At 47.7% G+C, this 19,158-nt stretch overlaps 1 protein-coding gene across 2 annotated transcripts in view; it reads left to right on the top strand.

Annotated features, from left to right (window-relative positions):
* The window catches only part of TRAF2 (TNF receptor associated factor 2), a 47,818-nt gene that overhangs the window by 14,277 nt on the left and 14,383 nt on the right, over positions 1 to 19,158 (top strand). For both annotated transcript variants that reach the window (XM_065418820.1, XM_065418819.1), the window contains exons 2-5: positions 88 to 308; positions 2,342 to 2,420; positions 4,248 to 4,346; positions 17,008 to 17,169. In XM_065418820.1, coding sequence (XP_065274892.1) covers positions 88 to 308; positions 2,342 to 2,420; positions 4,248 to 4,346; positions 17,008 to 17,169 — 561 coding nt within the window. The remainder of the gene's footprint in view (positions 1 to 87; positions 309 to 2,341; positions 2,421 to 4,247; positions 4,347 to 17,007; positions 17,170 to 19,158) is intronic.

The raw sequence follows: 19,158 nt of genomic DNA, 5'->3' as shown, positions 1-19,158 counted from the left end.
ATGAATGCAGTTAAGGTAGTGAAAGGTGAACCTTGTCCAACTGAGAACAAGATAATCAAATGGGACAAAACATTTTTCTTTTTTCAGGCTCTTGAGGCACATCTGGGGTTTTTGGTTCACATGGCAGCAGCAAACTCGACTCCACCTGGTTCTTTGGATTTAAACCAGCCTGGATTTTCAAAGGAGATACTGGGGACTAAATTGGAGGGCAAATACCTCTGCTCTGAGTGCAAGAATATTCTGAGGAGGCCATTTCAAGCTCAGTGTGGACACCGCTATTGTTCTTACTGCCTGAAGAAACTTATAAGGTAATTTATCCCTCTCCGATCTGAAACAAAATGATTAGAAGCAAAGGAAAGCAAAAAAGGAAATACAGCCTTATTTTCAGTGGGTTGTGAGCGAGGGCCACATTTTATGTCTGTCTCTTAATTTCAGCACCTGGTTCTCTTAGAGCAGTGGTCTCAAACCTTTTTACGCACAAGATCACTGTTTGAATTTAAGATCAACCCAGGATCTACCCCGTCCCGCTCACACCATTCCCCCTCGCCCTGTCGCTCGCTTTCCCCTACCCTCACTCTCTTTCACTGGGCTGGGGCAGGGGGTTGAGGTGCGGGAGGGGGTGTAGGCTCTGGGAGGGAGTTTGGGTGCAGGGGACATATGGTCAAACTGCACCTAATCTCAGTGTCATTTGTGGTTTATAGATCCAAAATCCTTCAGGGATTGTCACAAATCAGTGTAACATTCTCAACTGTGGGGTATGCATTGGCTGAGCCTCAGGCAGGAGGTTGGGGTGCAGGAGTGAGGGGTGCAAACTCCGGGAGGGAGTTTAGGTGCAGGAAGGGGCTCCAGGCTGGGGCAGGGGGTTGGAGTGCAGGAGGGGGTGAAGGCTCTGGGGGGGAGTTTGGTGAAGGATGGAGCTCCAGGCTGGCGCAGAGTGTTGGGGTGCAGGAGAGGGTGAGGGGTGTGGGCTCTGGGAGGGAGTTTGGTTCAGGAGAGGGCTCCGGGCTGGGGCAGGGGGTTGGGGTTTGGGAGGGGGTGCAAAGTTGTAGGCTCCGGCCAGAAGGCGCTTACCAAAGGTGGCTCCTGGCCGGCGGCACAGCAGGGCTAAGGCAGGCTGCCTGCCTGCCGTGGTCCCATGCTGCTCCCGGAAGCGGCTGGCTGCTGGCACGTCTCTGCGGCCCTGGTTCCTGGCCAATGGGAGTTGCAGGGGCACTGCTGGGGGTGGGGGCAGCGCACAGAGCTGCCTACCCCCCCACAGGGGCCACAGGGATGTGCTAGCAGCCAGCCGCTTCCGGGAGCGGCGTGGGGCCAGGGCAGGCAGGCAGCCTGCCTGAGCCCTGCTGCGCCGCCTGACTTTTAGTGACCTTGAGATCGCAATCAACTGGCAGAGGCTCCAGGATCGACCAGCTGATCACGATCGATGGGTTGGTGACCTCTGCCCTAGAGAGTATGTCTACACAGCATTTTGCCATTCTCGGGAAGGAGCCTCCCAGCCCGGGTCAACCAAGTCGGGCTAGCAAGGCTTGCACTAGTGCTCTAAAAATAGTGTGTAGACAGCTCTTTTAAGTTGCAGCTCAGGCTGGAGCTTGGGCTCTGAAGCTGCTCTCTCCAGGCTTCAGAGCTTGAGCTTCAGTCCCAGCCGTAACTTCAAAGCACTGTCTACACAGCTCTTTTTAGAGCGCTAGTACAAGCCCCGCTAACCCAAGTCTGTTGATCGGGCTGGAAGGCTCCTTCCCGTGGGCTCCAAAATGCTATGTAGACATACCCAGAGTTTCCTGAGTTTGTTGTGTTCTTCAGGTGGTATGGTCAAGCCGAAACCCAGGAGATTATTGGGTGTAACAAAGACCAGGTGGTCCATCTAGGTTGGTCCACTCTTTTTAAGTACTGTTGTAAGTGACTATCGGGGCCATATAAAGAATTTGCTCCTTGGAGGTCCCTGCTTGGCAATAATGCCACATGTGCGAAATGTAAAAATACATTTTATGCTCGCAAAAGAAGTTTCAATTGACCTTTTTAACTTCTCTGCCTTTACTTTTAAGGGCTTGGGGGAAAGTTAAATATAAGAACAGCTAATCATGAGAGGAAGAAAACGAGAATAAAGATCAGTACAAGGAAGAAACTAAAATAGAGCAGAAATGTATATCCATTAAAAGGATCAATCAATTAATGCAAAATGTTTGTTAGTAAAGGGTTCCATTTGCTGTTTTAAAAATATGCTTGTGTAAATAAACCACCTTTGGCTCTGAAGGATCTCTTGAGAAGCCTCTATTGTCACTGAATCACAAATTCAGCATGAATCTTTTTACTTTGTGGCTGATTTTTTTTTCCCCACCCCCATTAGCTCTGGGCCTCAGAAGTGTGCAGCCTGTATTCAGGAAGGAATATATGAAGAAGGAGTTTCTATTTTAGAAACAAATTCGGTAAGTAAGACCTCTCCAAAGTAGAAAACATTGAAGTAATTCATAAACATTTCCTGTTTTTATTTAGAGTGAGAGGTCAGAGACTGGTACCTAAGAATGATGGAATCCATTATCTAACAGGTGTGAATTCAGTATCCTGAGTGTAATGATTAGTGCTGCAATTGATTCCCCAACTTCTAAAATTCAGGACACCTTACAACACAGTTTACTTGTTCAAACTCTGCAATAAAGATTTGTCATAGATGCTGTCACACAGTCTGGAGTGGCTCACGACCATGAGTGCCTACCTTGGGGCAAACTACCAAAAACAGGGTACTTACCCCATACTGGTGGTATGTTCTATAATTAGATTTCACCAACCTAGTAACAAATGTGAACTCCACTAACAGTCTTACTATGGAGTCATACACAGTCCCCTTGGGCTCTCCAGTCTATCTTGCCACCCAGGCAAGCTGGACTTAGTGATAAATGGTCACTTACTTCAGAAATCACAAAATACTCAGGTTGCGACCAGTCACTTACCACAGATCAATTTGTATCTTAGATCTCACACCAAAGACAACTCCTGTAGCCAATCCTGTACTAAACTAACTACAGGTTTATTAATTAGGAAAAAGAAATAAGAGTTATTTACAGGTTAAAGCAAGCAAGCATACACACACAAATGTTTTACCATCTATGGTACTTAAAGGTGACAGAGATGTAATCTGTCAATTCAAAATGTCATTCAGGAGAGGCCAAGGGGTAACCCCTGGGGATGTCTGCCTAAGGCTATGTACATACTACAGCTTAGATCAGTATACGTTCTGGTGAATAAGCCACCCCCTGAGCAACATAAGTTACAACCTAAGCGCTGGTGTGGACAGCGCTATGCAGGCGGGAGAGCTTCTCCCACCGACACAGCTACTGCCGCTTGCAGAGGCTGGAGTAATTAAGTTGACGGGAGAGTTCTCCCGTCGGCTTAGAGCATCTGCATTAGCAGTGGCACAGCTGCACCAATGTAAGCTCGGTGGTGTAGCCATCGCCTTAGATTGGTGCGAGAGTTCAAACAGCAAAGAAATGAATTGTGACCCTCTTTTACCTTTTACATTTAGGGCCTGTCTACATTACCACTTACGTCGCTCAGGGGTGTGGAAAAAACACCCTCCTGAGCGACATAAGTTTCACTGGCATCTGTGTCCCCGGGAGAGCTTCTCCCGCGGACATAACTGCTGCCATTGGTGGAGGTGGTTTTATCATGTCGACGGGAGAGCTCTCGCCATTGGTACAGCTGTGCCGCTGTAAGCTCGCTAGTGTAGACACGGCCTTGAGACAAGCTCCCTTGTGATAGGGTTGTTTACCAATCCTGTGCATTGTGAGGTTCCTTAATGGCCCGTGTCATCTTGATAGGCCTTTTTAATGGGTGGGGGGCATGATTCCTGTGTCTGGATTCCCAAGTTCAGAGCAAACATTTTCAAAATTTTGAAGCAAAAGTTACGTATTTCCTTGTAGCCTGGAATACAGACATTACATGTGAGATTAATACATGCAGCAATTTACAAGCATTTCATAGAGGCTAATCACTAAATACATTCTTATAATACTAATACCTGTTTTGAACAACACTAACATACAGGTGAGCTGGTTTGGTTTCCAGCTATGCGTTCTTAGCTAATTCCTACGGCCTTGGCTGGAGCTGGTTTACCAGAGTCACAGATGCATCTCTAAGGGTATTGTGGGACAACAAGTTTGGGAAGACTGTTTCTTAGCAGTGGCGTGTGAAGAATCTGGAGACTAGATCAAAGCTGCAATCCCAGAGTAACTTGTCTTTGCTTTTTCCCATTTGAGGCTTTCCCAGATAATGCAGCTCGTCGGGAGGTGGAAAGTCTGTCGGCTGTCTGTATTAACGATGGCTGCCCATGGACAGGGACTATTAAAGAATATGAGGTAAAGACTAGAGTCTCTCCATGTATCTCTTCATTGTGCTTTCTCCTTCCTTTTGCATGTGAGTGGTGATGGGCAAGGCACTGGGAATTAAATGAGTTCCTGCTGGCATTAGCCTTCAGCATCTGAGCTTTCAGCTGCACTAACTCAATCCTAGATAAGCTCTGGCCTCCTCGAACTTTCAGAGCTTTCCAGTCTAACCTAGGTGGTTGTGTATCCTAATGAGGGTGTAGACTGACTGGAGAAGTTTTCAAATACTTTGTATGATCCCTCAAACCAACCACTTTTTCCTTCTATGACCTCCAAGACACCATATCCCAGAATCCTTCTTGCTGCATCAGCCCAAAATAACTCCTCAAAAAACTATAATCATAGAAATATCGGGCTAGAAGGGATCTCCAGTGGCCATCTAGTTGAGTCATCTGTGCTGAGGCTGGCCCAAGTAAACCTAGACAATCCCTGCCAGGTGTTTGTCCCAGCTATTCTTTAAAACCTTCAGTGATAGGGATTCCACAATCTCCCTTGGAAGTTTATTCCCAGAGTTTAACGCTCCTTAGAGTTAGCAAGTTTTTCCTAATATCTAATCTAAATCTCCCTTGCTTCAAACCATGCTGATTCCTTCTAGTCCTACCCTTGGTGGACACGGAGAACAATGGATCACTGTCCTCTTTATAACAGACCTTAACATATTTGGAAATTGTTATCAGGTCCCCCCTCGGTCTCCATTTCTCAAGACTAAATATACCCAGGTTTTTGAACCTTTCCTCAGAGGGCAGGTTTTCTAAACTGTTTATCATTTGTGTTGCTGTCTGGATTCTCTCCAATTTGTCTCTGCCATATATTATGGCCAAAATAAGCATTTACCTTCAGGCCTGAATAAATGGATTTGTTTTGGGGATGTTGGAGTGGATATAGTTCTTGTCCTGCCCACTGCTCTTTTGCGTTCAGAGCCTATAGTAATTGAGAAGGTGAGGCCATCGCCCAACACACAGGAGGCCTGGTCAAGAGGTCCACAGAGTCATGGATTCAGTGGATGTGCCCCCAAATAACCTCTTCCATCAGCTTGCAGGACAAAATGGCCTCTGCACTCCCTCTTTCCCTTAGCATCAGAACCTCACCAGTTCTGTGTTCAACGCCATTTGCAGTTTTTATGGCCCAGTGAATGGGACCATTAGCACACATACATACATGTGGTACCGATCTCATTGGAAAGATACATTCCCATTGAAAATTTCATGAATGGCACATTTCCCAGCACTCTGCAGTGAATAGAGTCTACTGCAGTAATTTGCATTGTAAGGATTTATTTGCAGTCAGATGAGTTAGAAACAATATAAAAAAAAAACTTGGTCTGCTGGGAAATTTTTACAACCCTCTGGAAACACTGGAATCATAGCCCTGACCGAGAGAACCACTGAGTGAAGGGATTGAGATAAGAGTAGTTGGTGACTCCTGAGGAGTTGGGGTGAGGAAGTGATGTTTTATTCCTGACAAAGCATTTAAGATCAATCTGTGTAGTGTGACATCTTGATTCTATTAGCAATGCCATTATGAGGAGGCAGGAATGTTTACTTCTGATTTTGTCTCAGTCCTCTGGTTCGCCTTTTGAGGCCACTAGTAGAGAACTTTATCTGCACTTTGGGCTCTAATTGGCCAATACTTTAATACTTCTAGGCTTGGATTTCAGCCTAGAAATTTAGTGGAAGTTGGGTGCTGAGCTCCCTTAGACTGCTTTGAAAATCTCACCCCAGATCCGTGAGTGTCATGGTGTATTTATGCAATTGACTGAAATAAATGTTAAATTCAAGATCTAACCCTAGTGCTTGTTGGTAGTGTTTCTAATTTATAGGGAGGAGATTAGAGATGGCATCTTCAGGATACCAGTGTGTTTACTGAGGATTCAGATTAGCATTGTTGATGCCTGTAGATTGCTGGGTTCCGAGTTCAGTTCTGTGCTGTATGACTGGCAGCTGGTAGCATGAAGTTTTGTGCCCCAATTTAACATGTGGGGCCAAATTCAACTGTGGCATAAGTGAGCCCAGCTCATTTAAGGCAAATGGAGCTATGCCTGGCAGCAAGGTCTTCAACCCCCTCACTTTAAACAGCTACTGACTAGTTTGGAAATATGTTTGAGAGACTGAGCACTTTAATTCCATTGGATTTCCAACAAAGGGCATGAGGGCAGTTCCTGCAGGGCCAAAGAAGTGTCCTCTGTAGCCATATGTCCGTGTGATCTTGTAAGATTTCACAAGTTAGACAGGGTTGGACTTGGTCAGTACTTGGACGAGAGACTTCCAAGGAAAAGGTGCCACACGCCATGTTGTTGGTGATTCATGAGAGAGCATTTTTCCTCGCCAGTCAGTGCTGTACCAAAACCTAGCATGATAAGGAGTATTTGCTGTTGGAAGTAACTTCTTTTGGATAAGACATTAAATTGAAGAGCTGACCTCTGGTAGCCATTTAAAAATCGTATAGCATTCTTGGAAGATTAGGGGTGTTAGCCTAGGTATCCTGGTTAAATTCCAATTTGGGTAATTACGTTCTTCCTTCTTAATTCCTTCTTGCATGTGAAGAGGAATACAGAATTCTCCTGTCCCAAACTATTCTGTAGTATTGCTGTGGACTGTAGATAACTACCCAACTTCACCCCAGAGGTGACTGCGCTCCAGTAGTGAGAGAAGCTATTCCTGGGGAAGGAGGAGGGAGAGCACTTTGGGATCCTTCTGAATGGCATGTGCTGTATGCATGTGAGAGATTAGTTGACAAGCACTAGCCTTCTCCTTTACTCTGCTCTTAACAATCAGAAAACACTGAAGATTATTTTGCTAAAATAAAGTCAAGTCCATCTGAGGCAGTCCAGTGGAAGCATCTTGGGTTGCTGCCGGGCAGCTCTGAACCCGGAACTCTGTTCCGAGGGACAAGCAATACTCTTGAGGGAACTCTGCACCAAAACATTAAATTATCTGCCAAAAAAATAAAATTTGTATGCACAATATTTTAAAATTCTTCAACATTCTGAAAATTGTATTTGTCAGTACATAAATGTGGAGGCTCCAGCATGGCAGTGGGGAGCACAGGTCACTGGCTGCATGCAGGGTGATCTCCCACCTCCAGCACTCTGTTCTCCCTCCCCCCGGACAGGAACTCAGCAGTGAGGCTGCACCCGACCCTGGCACAGCACAAGGGCCAAGCCTGCCTCAGAAACAACCTGGGCTCTGCACCGGGCACACCGGGTGTTGGCTCAGCCTAGCAGGAGCCAAGTGTAGAGGGGCTTAGTGTGGGGGATCCAGGTGTGGGGAAGAGGATTCTGTGTGGGGCAGTCTGGGTGTTGGCGGCTCAGTGCAGGATCTGAATTCACAGGGGCTTGTTGGGGGGTACCAGGTGCAGGGGCAATGGGACCCTGCAGGGGGGTCCAGGTGCAAGGGAGGAGGGGCTCGTCAGGGTGAGGGTCTGGGTATAGCTGGTTGGGGCTCAGTGGGGTGGTCCACATGCAGGGGCGGTGGGGTTCATTGGGGTGGGGGTTTGATGGGCCTGCTTAACAGGGGAACCCCAACTTCAGCTGCTGCCAAGGGGATGCCGCATGCCAGGCTCCTGCTTCCCCATCCTCTTCTCTTCCTATCACCCTGCCCCACCCCCTCCCCATCTCATCCCCCTTCGTTCCCTACTGCTTCTTTCCCACACCCCAGCCCCTTTTCCCTGCCCCACCACGGACACTCACTGTTGTACAGAAAACAGGATGTCTCCCAGCACACAGAAGGCGAGCACAACCGGCACTAGGACTCAGGAGGCGGCAACCAGCTGCAAAGTCAGCTGAACCAAGTGCACCCTCTTTCAGCCAGGCAGCTCTGCGCTCGCAAAAACGGGGGCGGGGGAGCAGTGGCATGTGACTCCATGTGCCTCCTCTCTGTTTGGGGGGCAATGCCTCCTCAAACTACACCCATGGGCATCCCCTGCCCCTCCCACCCCCACCTGGCTTCCCTTGGCTTCTCCATCACTTTCTGCAAGGAAGCAAAGAAATCCGCAGGTGGATATGTTTTCTGCCTGGCGCAGAATTCCCCCAGGAGTAAAGCAAGGATTGTGGGCATGGTAGTAGTGACTGTTGTGTCTGTAGGGAGCTGGACAGGGATTATGGCAGCTGTAGTAGTTGATTTATCTGATACCTCATATCTCTTCCCCATTGTGGCAAGGTGTTGGATTGAGTGTTACTGAGAGTGAAGGGAAGTGCTCAATAAATATGTCAAAGCTGGGTCTAACCAGCATACTACATACCTGTGTACATTTCTGGCTAGGACAGATAAAGTCACTAGGTGAGCAAGGGTTGCAGAAGGGTGCTGTGGTGTGTCAGCTCTTCTGTTTAGCGTGCCTAAAGCCGTGCTGTGTCATCTGAAAGCAGCAATGTGTGTTGCTGCCTTCAGCAGCAGCAACACTCCCACCATGGAAAGCCCCTTGTTGTGCTATTTCAGACCGACCATGGAAAGTACCTAAAAGATAATTCACTGTTTATTCATTTTAAAAGCTTGCAGCCACTGGTATCAAGAGAAACTCATTTGGCAACCCTAGGAGACTGTGTCACTGGCATTTTAGTAATTTCACAGGGGTGGGAGAGGAAGAAGACCAGCTTCTGCAGCTGAAAATTTTCAGCCCTTCACCCTTAAAGTCCTTCCTCAGCTCTCCAAGTTTTGTTTTCTGTTTAAGCTACCAAAGGTCATGTCTCAAATGCAGCATGTTTTTAAAACTGCGTGTGTGGGCAAAGTTCATGCTGTCTCTTTCAACTCTTCCTATTGTGAAAAGTATTAAAATATTCAGCACTGTCACAAGAGATCTGAATTTTTAAATACAGTTTTCTTCTTACTGTGTTTTGAATAAGCTGGTAAATGCTTGGAACATGTGAACACTGTGCCTCAGAAGGGATTTTTTCTTTTGTGCATTAAAAGCTGTTTCCACATGAAAGCTCACTGATCAATATGTGTGTATATATGGAAAGTGTGCTATGGTAAAGAGTTTTTAAAAACAGGTGCTTTGCAGAAAGGAGAAAAAAATCACAGATGAGAGATGCAAAGACTGCGAAGTTAGGCAGTTGGAACATGAGAAATAACCTAGAAAATATATCCTTGTGACTTCCAGGTGCTCAGATATGATGGTGATGAGAGCCAAATATGTACCTAGAATAGGTACAGACAGACTCCTAAGGATCATCTAAGTCCCCAACTCTTCACACAGCAATAAAATGGCACTTTAAAAATACATGAAATGTCACTTCTCTCCCACCTTGCAACAGAGTGATGAGGGAAGTGAATGTCCTTCAGCTACAGAGAGAGTCTCTTAATCATCAGCAGGATTTTAAAATAAGTTGACAGGGACATAAGGGCTTGCTTGAATTTAAGCTCCTGCTTGGGGAATACAGGGTCATTTGAAGGCTAGGGAGACCTGAATGGAGCTCCAGGATCTATCCTTCTAATCCTGAGAGCAATATTTAAATAGACTAAATGAGAGGTTGGATTAGTCTGCTAGGTAGTTCTGTGGCTGGCTGGTCTGTTTTCAGATAAAATAGAGGCCAGGAGGGAGAAGCCAGTAAATTGGTCTAAAAGAGACTCAATCTTCCTTGTCAGTTGAGTTCAGCTAATAAGTATAGATGAGCTTTCTTGTCTGTTGGGATCATACCCTGTCCTGGTCCAGATTCAGATTGTTTTTTTGTTAACACCCTGGACTTCGCATTACTAACAGTTTTGTAGGCCTGGAGCCTTTTGCCAGAGCTCAGCTGAACCTGTGGAAGAGAATAAAAAATCCAGTTGAATATCTGTGTGGGTGGCGAAGACCCCCGCTCCAGAATTTAATTCAATCGGTAGAGGGGAAGATAACATCCCATCCCTACCCCACGGGGTTCAGGCTTCAGGATTACTTCTCAGATGATTTAGTTACTGGGATGATTTAGTTGGGGATTGGTCCTGCTTTGAGCAGGGGGTTGGACTAGATGACCTCCTGAGGTCCCTTTCAACCCGGATATTGTATGATTCTATTATTCTTGAAGTTTTGTGGCTGGACAGAGTGGTCTTGCTGCTAGAGCTATTTCAGTGCTGTTGGTGGAGTCTTAGTTTAATTAGGATTACCATATTTCAACACTGAAAAAAGAGGACACTCCACGGGGCCCCGGCCCCGCCCCAACTCCGCCCCTTCCCCGCCCCCATTCCAACCCCTTCCCCAAAGTCCCTGCTCCAACTCCGCCCCCCGGGCTCCGGCTGCTGCTGCGCTGGGGAAGTTGCTTTGGCCCCCGCCGCGGTGGAGAGCGGCGGGAGCTGGGAAAGTTGGAGCCCGGGAGGAGGCGGCTGCACGCGCAGATGCCGCCGCCGCCTCTGTGCCCTGGCAGATTGGGGGAGTTGTTAGTTTTGCGGCAGCCACTCGCACTCGGGGTCCCCTGAGCGTCTTTTGCCCGAGCGCTACCGGCTTCACGGTTTGCCGCGCAGCGCTTGGGCAAAAGACGCTCGGGGGACCCCGAGTGCGAGTGGCTGCCGCAAAACTAACTCCTTCCCCGATCTGCGGGGGCACAGAGGCGGCGGGCGGCATCTGAGCGCGCAGCCGCCTCCTCCCCGGGCTCCGGCTGCTGCTGCGCTGGGGAAGTTGCTTTGGCCCCGGCACACAGTGGAGAGTGGCTGGAGCCGGGAAAGTTGGAGCCTGGGGAGGAGGCGGCTGCGTGCTCGGGTGCCGCCCGCCGCCTCTGTGCCCTGGCAGATCGGCAGATCGCAGGAGTTTTAAGTTTTGCTGCAGCCACTCGCACTCGGGGTCCCCTTACCATGCCTCCCTATTTTCCCGGACATGTTCGGCTTTTTGGAAATTCCTCCCGGACAGGGATTTGAGGACCAAAAAGCCGGACATGTCTGGGAAAATCCGGACGTATGGTAACCCTAGTTTAATGGTCTTTACTTGGAATGTAGTTCAGACCTGCTGGCCCTTGGAATTGCTTCAACTTTTTTTTTCCTCCTTGGAAATTTAATATTAAAGGTTCTGCAGCACTGTCTGTGTTTGTTATAGTAAGATATTGCATCTAAAGCTTTGTGGTTGGAGCGCTCTGTGATGCTGGGCAGGACCCCAGGGTTCTGTCTTTGAAATTAGGAAGAAACTTCTGTTGTATTTCCCTATTGGACGCTTCTGGTTCCAAGCTGGTTTATAGCATTGGGGCACCATTTTCAGCCAGTTCATAGTTGTATGCAGGGGAGTCAAATCCCACTGTCCTGAGTGGAAATGTTTGTTGCAGCGCCCTGTGCTTGTAGTTAGAGATGGCTCGAGGAAGTCCTATTTTGGAGAGAAGGTCTAGTGATTCTAGAGCTGGGGTTGAAATCCACAGAATTGAAAACTGGCCTCCCTTAAAGTCCTAGAGGTAAAGGTTGGATGGCTGATTGCCTAGATGTAGATTGGGGTGGGCAAACTTTTTGGCCTGAGGGCCACATCGGGGTGCGAAACTGTATGGAGGGCCGGGTAGGGAAGGCTGTGCCCCCCAAACAGCCTGGCCCCTGCCCCCTATCCATCTCCTATCCACCACCTCCCACTTCCCGCCCTCTGACTGCCCCCCTCACAACCTCCCACCCATCCAACCCCCCCCACTCCTTGTCCCCTGACCACCATCTCCCGGGACCCCCGCCCTCTGACTGCCCCCCTCACAACTCCCCACCCACCCATCCAACCCCAACCCCCCCCCCCCCCCGCTCCTTGTCCCCTGACCGCCACCTCCCGGGACCCCCGCCCCAACCGCCCCCTGGAACCCCCCCCATCCAACCCCCCCCCGCTCCCTGTCCCCTGCCTGCCCCAACCCCTATCGACACCCCCGCCCCCTGACAGGCCCCCCAGGACCCCACCCCCTATCCAATCCCGCCTGTTCCCCATCCCCTGCCCCCCCGAACCTCTGCCCCATCCAACTGCTCCCTGTCCCCTGACTGCCCCCCAGGACCTCCTGCCCCATATCCAACCCCCTGGCCCCCTTACCATGCCGCTCAGAGCAGCATGTCTGGAGCCGCGCCGCCCAGCCAGAGCCAGACACACTGCCACGCTGCCCTGCATGAGCGTGCAACTGCGTGGCTGCGGAGGAGGGGGGACTGCAGGGGAGGGGCCGGGGGCTAGCTGCCCAGGCAGGAACTCAGGGGCCGGGCAGGACGGTCCCGCGGGCTAGATGTGGCCTGCGGGCCATAGTTTGCCCACCTCTGATGTAGATTGTTTCCTGTCCAACCTGCTGTGTGGGAGGTAAGCTACAGGGAGTGCCAGAAAATGTGCGTGGGAGGGGATTGGAAAGCCCCATCTGAAAGGGTCTGATATGTCAGTGTTTACTTCTCAAAACAACTCAGTGATATTGTGGTGGCTTTGCTAATTAATGCTCTGGCTCTCTGAAGATGTAAAGCTGTAATTCAGTATCTTGGACGTTCAGATCAGTCATATGTGTCGTCCGTCCGTCCCCCCGCCCCCCCAACCTTAGTTTGAGAACAGTGCTGTTTAAGTTTTCAGGCAACGTTTAACAGTCAGTTGGGAATTGAAATTTTTGGACTCTCAGAGACTTTCTTCAGAGAAATGCCAAGGCTGTTATCACACACTTTTGTGTAAAAACTGATGAAATTTAATTGGTGCTTTTGGTTCATGTTTAAGAAACTCAAAAGATCAAGATCTAAAGTAAACCCTATTTGGGGAAAACCTGGTTTGGTGCAGATTTTCCAATGTGTAAAGGGCACCAGTCCTGACTATGTTTGCATTTTCTTCCCTCACACATTTCTTTTCCTGAAAGCCCCCTCCATCCTCAGACTAAAGTAAGAACAAAATTAATATTTAATGTCCAAACTTCTATACTTTTGGGACACAGATTTGGCTGATTCACCTTGCCCACATCCTTCCCTAAAATCTGGAAGAGAGGTGGGAGCTGTGTCCTGTCAGGGCTGGCCAGATATGGTCCACAGAATTCTAATTTATGGCTTGTTGGTGACCTCATCTTTCTTATGGAGGTCAGACCAATAGAGATGAAAAGTCCCAGCATGGAATGCTCCAATTCGATTCAAGTGATTGAGCAGCTTCAATCAAGATGAAGCATTGCATGCTGGGACCTGGAGTATCCTCTGTGTTTAAAAGAGGAGGGTTGCTCCTTTATTCAAAGCAGGCAGGGCTGTTGGACTTTCAGCAAGTTGACCATGTACTTCTCAGAGTTGCAGTATTTAGGTGCTTTTAAGCTGTACTGTTTTGTTGGTGGAGATAACCATTAAATACTGAGCTAAAATCAGAAAGTAGCAGTGTGAGAAATCTCGGTGCTGTCAGAAGAATCTTGGGACCGGAGTGTCCTCATTAGCAACAAAGGAGAGACTGAGATGGTGGTCTCCAAAGAACTGTGATCTGTAGCTGTTAAATGTAACCACAGTGATGGTCTGCAGAGCAGATACCTTTAGACCAGTAGTTCCCAATCATGGAATCATAGAATATCAGGGTTGGAAGGGACCTCAGGAGGTCATCTAGTCCAACCCCCTGCTTAAAGCAGGACCAACCCCAACTAAATCATCCCAGCCAAGGCTTTGTCAAGCCTGACCTTAAAAACCTCTAAGGATGGAGATTCCACCACCTCCCTAGGTAACCCATTCCAGAGCTTCACCACCCTCCTAGTGAAAAAGTTTTTCCTAATATCCAACCTAAACCTCCCCCACTGCAACTTGAGACCATTACTCCTTGTTCTCTCATCTGGTACCACTGAGAACAGTCTAGATCCATCCTCTTTGGAACCCCCTTTCAGGTAGTTGAAAGCAGCTATCCAATCCCCCCTCATTCTTCTCTTCTGCAGACTAAACAATCCCAGTTCCCTCAGCCTCTCCTCATAAGTCATGTGCTCCAGCCCCCTAATCATTTTTGTTGCCCTCCGCTGGACTCTTTCCAATTTTTCCACATCCTTCTTGTAGTGTGGGGCCCAAAACTGGACACAGTACTTCAGATGAGGCCTCACCAATGACGAATAGAGGGGAGTGATCACATCCCTCGATCTGCTTGCAATGCCCCTACTTATACGCCCAAAATGCCATTAGCCTTCTTGACAACAAGGGCACACTGTTGACTCATATCCAGCTTCTCGTCCACTGTAACCCTTAGGTCCTTTTCTGCAGAACTGCTTCCTAGCCATTCGGTCCCTAGTCTGTAGCAGTGCATGGGATTCTTCCATCCTAAGTGCAGGACTCTGCACTTGTCCTTGTTGAATCTCATCAGGTTTCTTTTGGCCCAATCCTTTAATTTGTCAATATCTTTGGTTGGAGCTCCCTCAGGTGATGGATGGGTGCTATCTATTATGTCCTATATCTAGGGCCTTGTGTACTCTGTGGCTTTGATTCCCAATTTCCTTAGCAAGGTTAATTTAATCTTTTGCCATGAAATGAAATTCACTGTCTCTGAAGCTGAATGTGAAGCCAATGCGTAGGCTCCAGCTGGTATGGAATGCGGCTGCCTGCCTTCTCCATTTAGGCCACCGCGTGCGCATCAGGCCCATGCTCAAGTCCCTTCACTGGCTCCTAGTCAGCTTCCGTTTAAGGTTTTGGTCCTAAGCTTCAAAGCAATTTATGGATCAAACTCTAGCTAGTTCAAGACCACGTTTTGGTATATGAACCACTGCAACAGCTGCATTCCCCTGGGACAATGCAACTGACAGAACCCAGGACAAAGGACATGAGAGCTAGGAACAAAGCATTCTCTGTCGAGGGGATCCTAGTTTTGAACGAACTTCCAGTGGAGATTAGGCAAAGCCAGAGTCTGACGGGCTTTGGGAAATGCTGCAAAACCCATCCTCTTCAAAAAGGCCTTTTCTGTGTGAGAGCGACACTAAAGTGCTTATACTCCTTTGTGCCCAATAAACCCGAACCAACCTAAAAGCCCCCTATACCAAAAGTCAATCTAAAACTAAATTAATAAAATCTAAAAAATTAAAACCCAAACCCTCCCTAATCAGAGTGTATACCCTGAAAAGGGAGAGCCAGAGACTTCAAGAAATCCACTATGGACTTTGCTGTTGCTATGGATGTTACATGGAAGGCATTCAGATCCTACAGTGATAGGGGGATGGAAATGGGTCTCCACCTACCACACACAGCCAAAGCTCACAGTTGAAAACACAACATAAAATTAATCTCCGATTCTTTTTGACAGTGATTCGTTCTGAGGCTGGTTTATTCGTCATGCCCTCCAAATGGCTTGGCCCACAGTCACCTTCGCCTAAGTGCCCCAGGGAAGGGAGAGCTTGTTGCTGGTATCAGCTGCTGTGCTGTTGTTCTCTAGGTAGCCTCATTCACCAGCTGACACGTCTGGCTGCAAGCTGGGCTCCAGCTCGCCAACCGCCTGCTGCCAGGCTCCGTGGAGTATGCACTGTAATCCAATTAATACCCACTTGTGAGGAAAGTGGGAGAGGCAGCCACAGCAAGGAGAGAGACAGGAAACAAAAGAGCAGGCATCTGGCTGTTGCAGAGTGGCAAATTCCGTGGCAAAAATGCTGATTTTTTTTTTTTATTTTTTTTTTTTTTGGCATCTTGGGAAAAATGCCACATTCCAGAGCCAGAGAATCTGGGAGTCCCTGGAGACCTGATTGTGATAAACGAGGCCAGTCCCACCTCGTAGAGCTATTGCTTCAGCCTCTCTGCAAACTAAGGCAGACATCTGTCTGCAGATTATACTGGGCACCTCTTCAAGATTTTTCTCCACAATTATATGGACTAGAAACTTTTTAAATGAAAGCTGGGATTCTGGAGCACAGTTTTGCCAAAGGGGTGACTATACAGAATATCTCTTGCAATCGCTCTGTTCATTTTCTTTCCTCTTTTATTGCTCTCTCTCTTTCCCTCCCACGGTGGCTTGTGCTCCTGATGGCATTCCCCACTCTCTCCAGAAGGCCACATGGTCTCTAGGGTGGGGAGGAGGCTCCATGAGGCTGGGCCACATGTAATCTCATGGCTGAGCTGAGGGCCATGGGAGCAAAGAAGAGAAGCTTGGGCCATCGGGCTGCTGGCAGAGCCTGCAGCTTTTTGTATGCAAGCTGTTCCTGTGGACAGCTACAATAGGGCACTCCAGGGGCAGCATGGTATGGCCTTCAAGGAGCAACCTTCAGCTGGGGGAGAACATTTGCAGTAGTGTTGGGGGTTATGCAGACTACTCCACCCCAGTACTCTGCTGTGTCCAATGTGCCTCTGGCAGCCCCCCTCCCCAATCTGGATAACACTCGGATAAGACACTAAGGCTTTGTCTACACTAGAATCTGAAGGACAAAAATTTTATCATTCAGGGATGTGAAAAAAACACACACTCCCCGAACAACAAAAGTTTTGCTGACGAAAAGTGCCGGTGTGAACAGCGCTTTGTCGGCAAGAGAGCTCGCCTGCCGACAAAGCTATCGCCGCTCGTTGGGCAGCTCTCTCCTGCCGACATACAACAGCTACACTGCACGCCTTTTACTGGCACGGCTGTCGGCACAGATGTGTCGCTAAAAGGCGTGTAGTGTAGACACAGCCTTAGTGAAAATAGAATTAAGTTGTTAGTTTCCTTTGCCCTCTTTGTGCAGGCCCAGAAGAGCCTTTCATCCTGAGATCCATTAGGAAATGGGCTTTACGCATCTCAAAGCATCTGCATCTGTGGGTTTTTTGTACGGTTGTATTGAAATGTGCTGCTCTTGTTGTCACAGAGCTGCCATGAAGGGGACTGCCCGTTCATGCTGATTGAGTGCCTGGCATGTAAGGGAATGATCAAACTGAATGAAAAGGAGCGCCATTCAGAGCGGGAATGCCCCGAGAGAAGCCTCAACTGCAAATACTGCAAATCGCTTTTCTACTTTCCTGACATTAAGGTATGAGCGTCACAGCATAAGCACACTGCAGGTATCCTTACAGCGAGACCCACCTAGACATGCACCCTGAGTACTCTCCATTGGGGTAGATCATTGTATTACCACTTCTTGAGAGAAGCAAGGATCTGTCTAGTCTGAAATTTATGGTCCTGTTTTAACTAGCTGCTAGGATAAATCACAATCAATTGTGTCCTGAACAAGAACAGAGTCCTGCTCTCATGTGCAGAGCCAGTAGAGATCCCAAGACACAGGATCAGGGCCCACATTCCTTCTTCTGGATCATTCTTCTCTAAACACAATCCCCCAGCTTTCCCAGAACATCCTATCTTGTTGGTCACCAGGTATTAGAATGAAGGCTCATCTTGGTAGGAACTCTCTCGGATTTGTCCAAAGCCAAACACATTGTTGGGACATAGATGATAATAATAATAATTATTATTATTGTGTGTGTGTGTATATATATATATATATATATATATATATATATATACACAAACAAAAATAACAAATGTCACTGAAACTCTCATCCACAGGCCAGATATTTGCATAGCCAGCTTGCAAGCAGTGCTGTATTTACTAGCAAAGGTGTGTCAGTGAGAACCTAAACAGCAAGTTTATAATTTAGTCAGGAATGTAAAGTAACACATCACTACTATATTAATAAGACACCACAGAACAACCACGAGGAGAATTGGGGCCAATTCATAGATACTATAGATGAGGGTATAAATTACACTTTGATAAATCAGTCTAAGAATAAACTGATATGAGTTACTTGCTTAGGGAATAGGGCATCCAAAATCCATTGAAGTCATTGAGGTCTTTCTGTTAACTTCAATGGACTTTGGATCAGAGCCTACAAGGGCAGGAAAAGCAAGCAACCGCAGGCTGTAAGAAGACAAAGCAGGATTAGGCCCTGCTTTACCATATACCTTCTTACATCCTCCCATTGGTTGTATTTTATGCTACGATCTTGTTCCTCTGTTCTTTAAGTGTGTGAATTATACCACCCTACACTCAGATTGACTTACAACACCTTATTCTCCACCCTGGAGTTTGACCCAGGGAACTTTAGTATTCTGCCAACAAAACTGTAAGGCCTCTTCTTTCCAAGTTTGTAGAAGATCTGTATCATCACTAATATGGAATAAAAATGATTGAGCTACAAAAATCAATGGAGATCATGATCTCTGCACCTTGAGGTCTTTAAACCACGATTTGAGGACTTCAATAACTCAGACATAGGTTAGGGGTTTGTTACAGGAGTGGGTGGGTGAGATTCTGTGGCCTGCATTGTGCAGGAGGTCAGACTAGATGATCATAATGGTCCCTTCTGACCTTAAAGTCTATGAGTCTATGAGTCTAAATGTTCATTGAGTGTCTAGATTGGCACTTCCAAGGCACTTAGTTATCCTGAGTGACTTGGCAATCAATTAAGCTAAAAGAAGACCACAAACTCCAGTGTAGAGATCCTCGAAGTGGCTTGTACAATGGAGCAATCACTGGGCTGTTTCACTGTCACTTTTAGGGAAAGGAAGTTATTTGCAAACTAATGAATACTTCAGGCTTTACTTGAGTGAGAGGAGCTAGGTGTTGCTTTGCAAGATACTAACTTTACCCAGTGTTGCCATTGTACTGTTGGTGCTGTTGCATTCTTAGCGTCTGATCTGAAACCAAAATGTGTGCCATTTTGCCACTGATTGGTGGGAATTGGATAGCTGCAAGATCAGCCCCTTAGTGTTTAAGCAAGACTAAAGCCTTTCCACTTCCCCTGTTCTCTTGGGTTTTCCCAATCTGCTTGCAGGACGATAATGTAATGGGAAAGGAGACTTTGTTATACAGCCCACTCTGAGAGTAATGGCAAGCTGCCTAAAAGTGATGGAGATGAAACCTTGAACATTCAAGGGGGGAGGGCTAGCTCAGTGGTTTGAGCATTGGCCTGCTAAACCCAGGGTTGTGAGTTCAATCCTTGAGGGGGCCATTTAGGGA

This window comes from Emys orbicularis, chromosome 18, assembly GCF_028017835.1.
Source record: "Emys orbicularis isolate rEmyOrb1 chromosome 18, rEmyOrb1.hap1, whole genome shotgun sequence".
In the NCBI taxonomy this organism is placed as follows: domain Eukaryota; kingdom Metazoa; phylum Chordata; order Testudines; family Emydidae; genus Emys; species Emys orbicularis.
The sequence above is the reverse complement of the archived record's forward strand: the minus strand, read 5'-3'. Positions and strand labels throughout refer to the sequence as shown.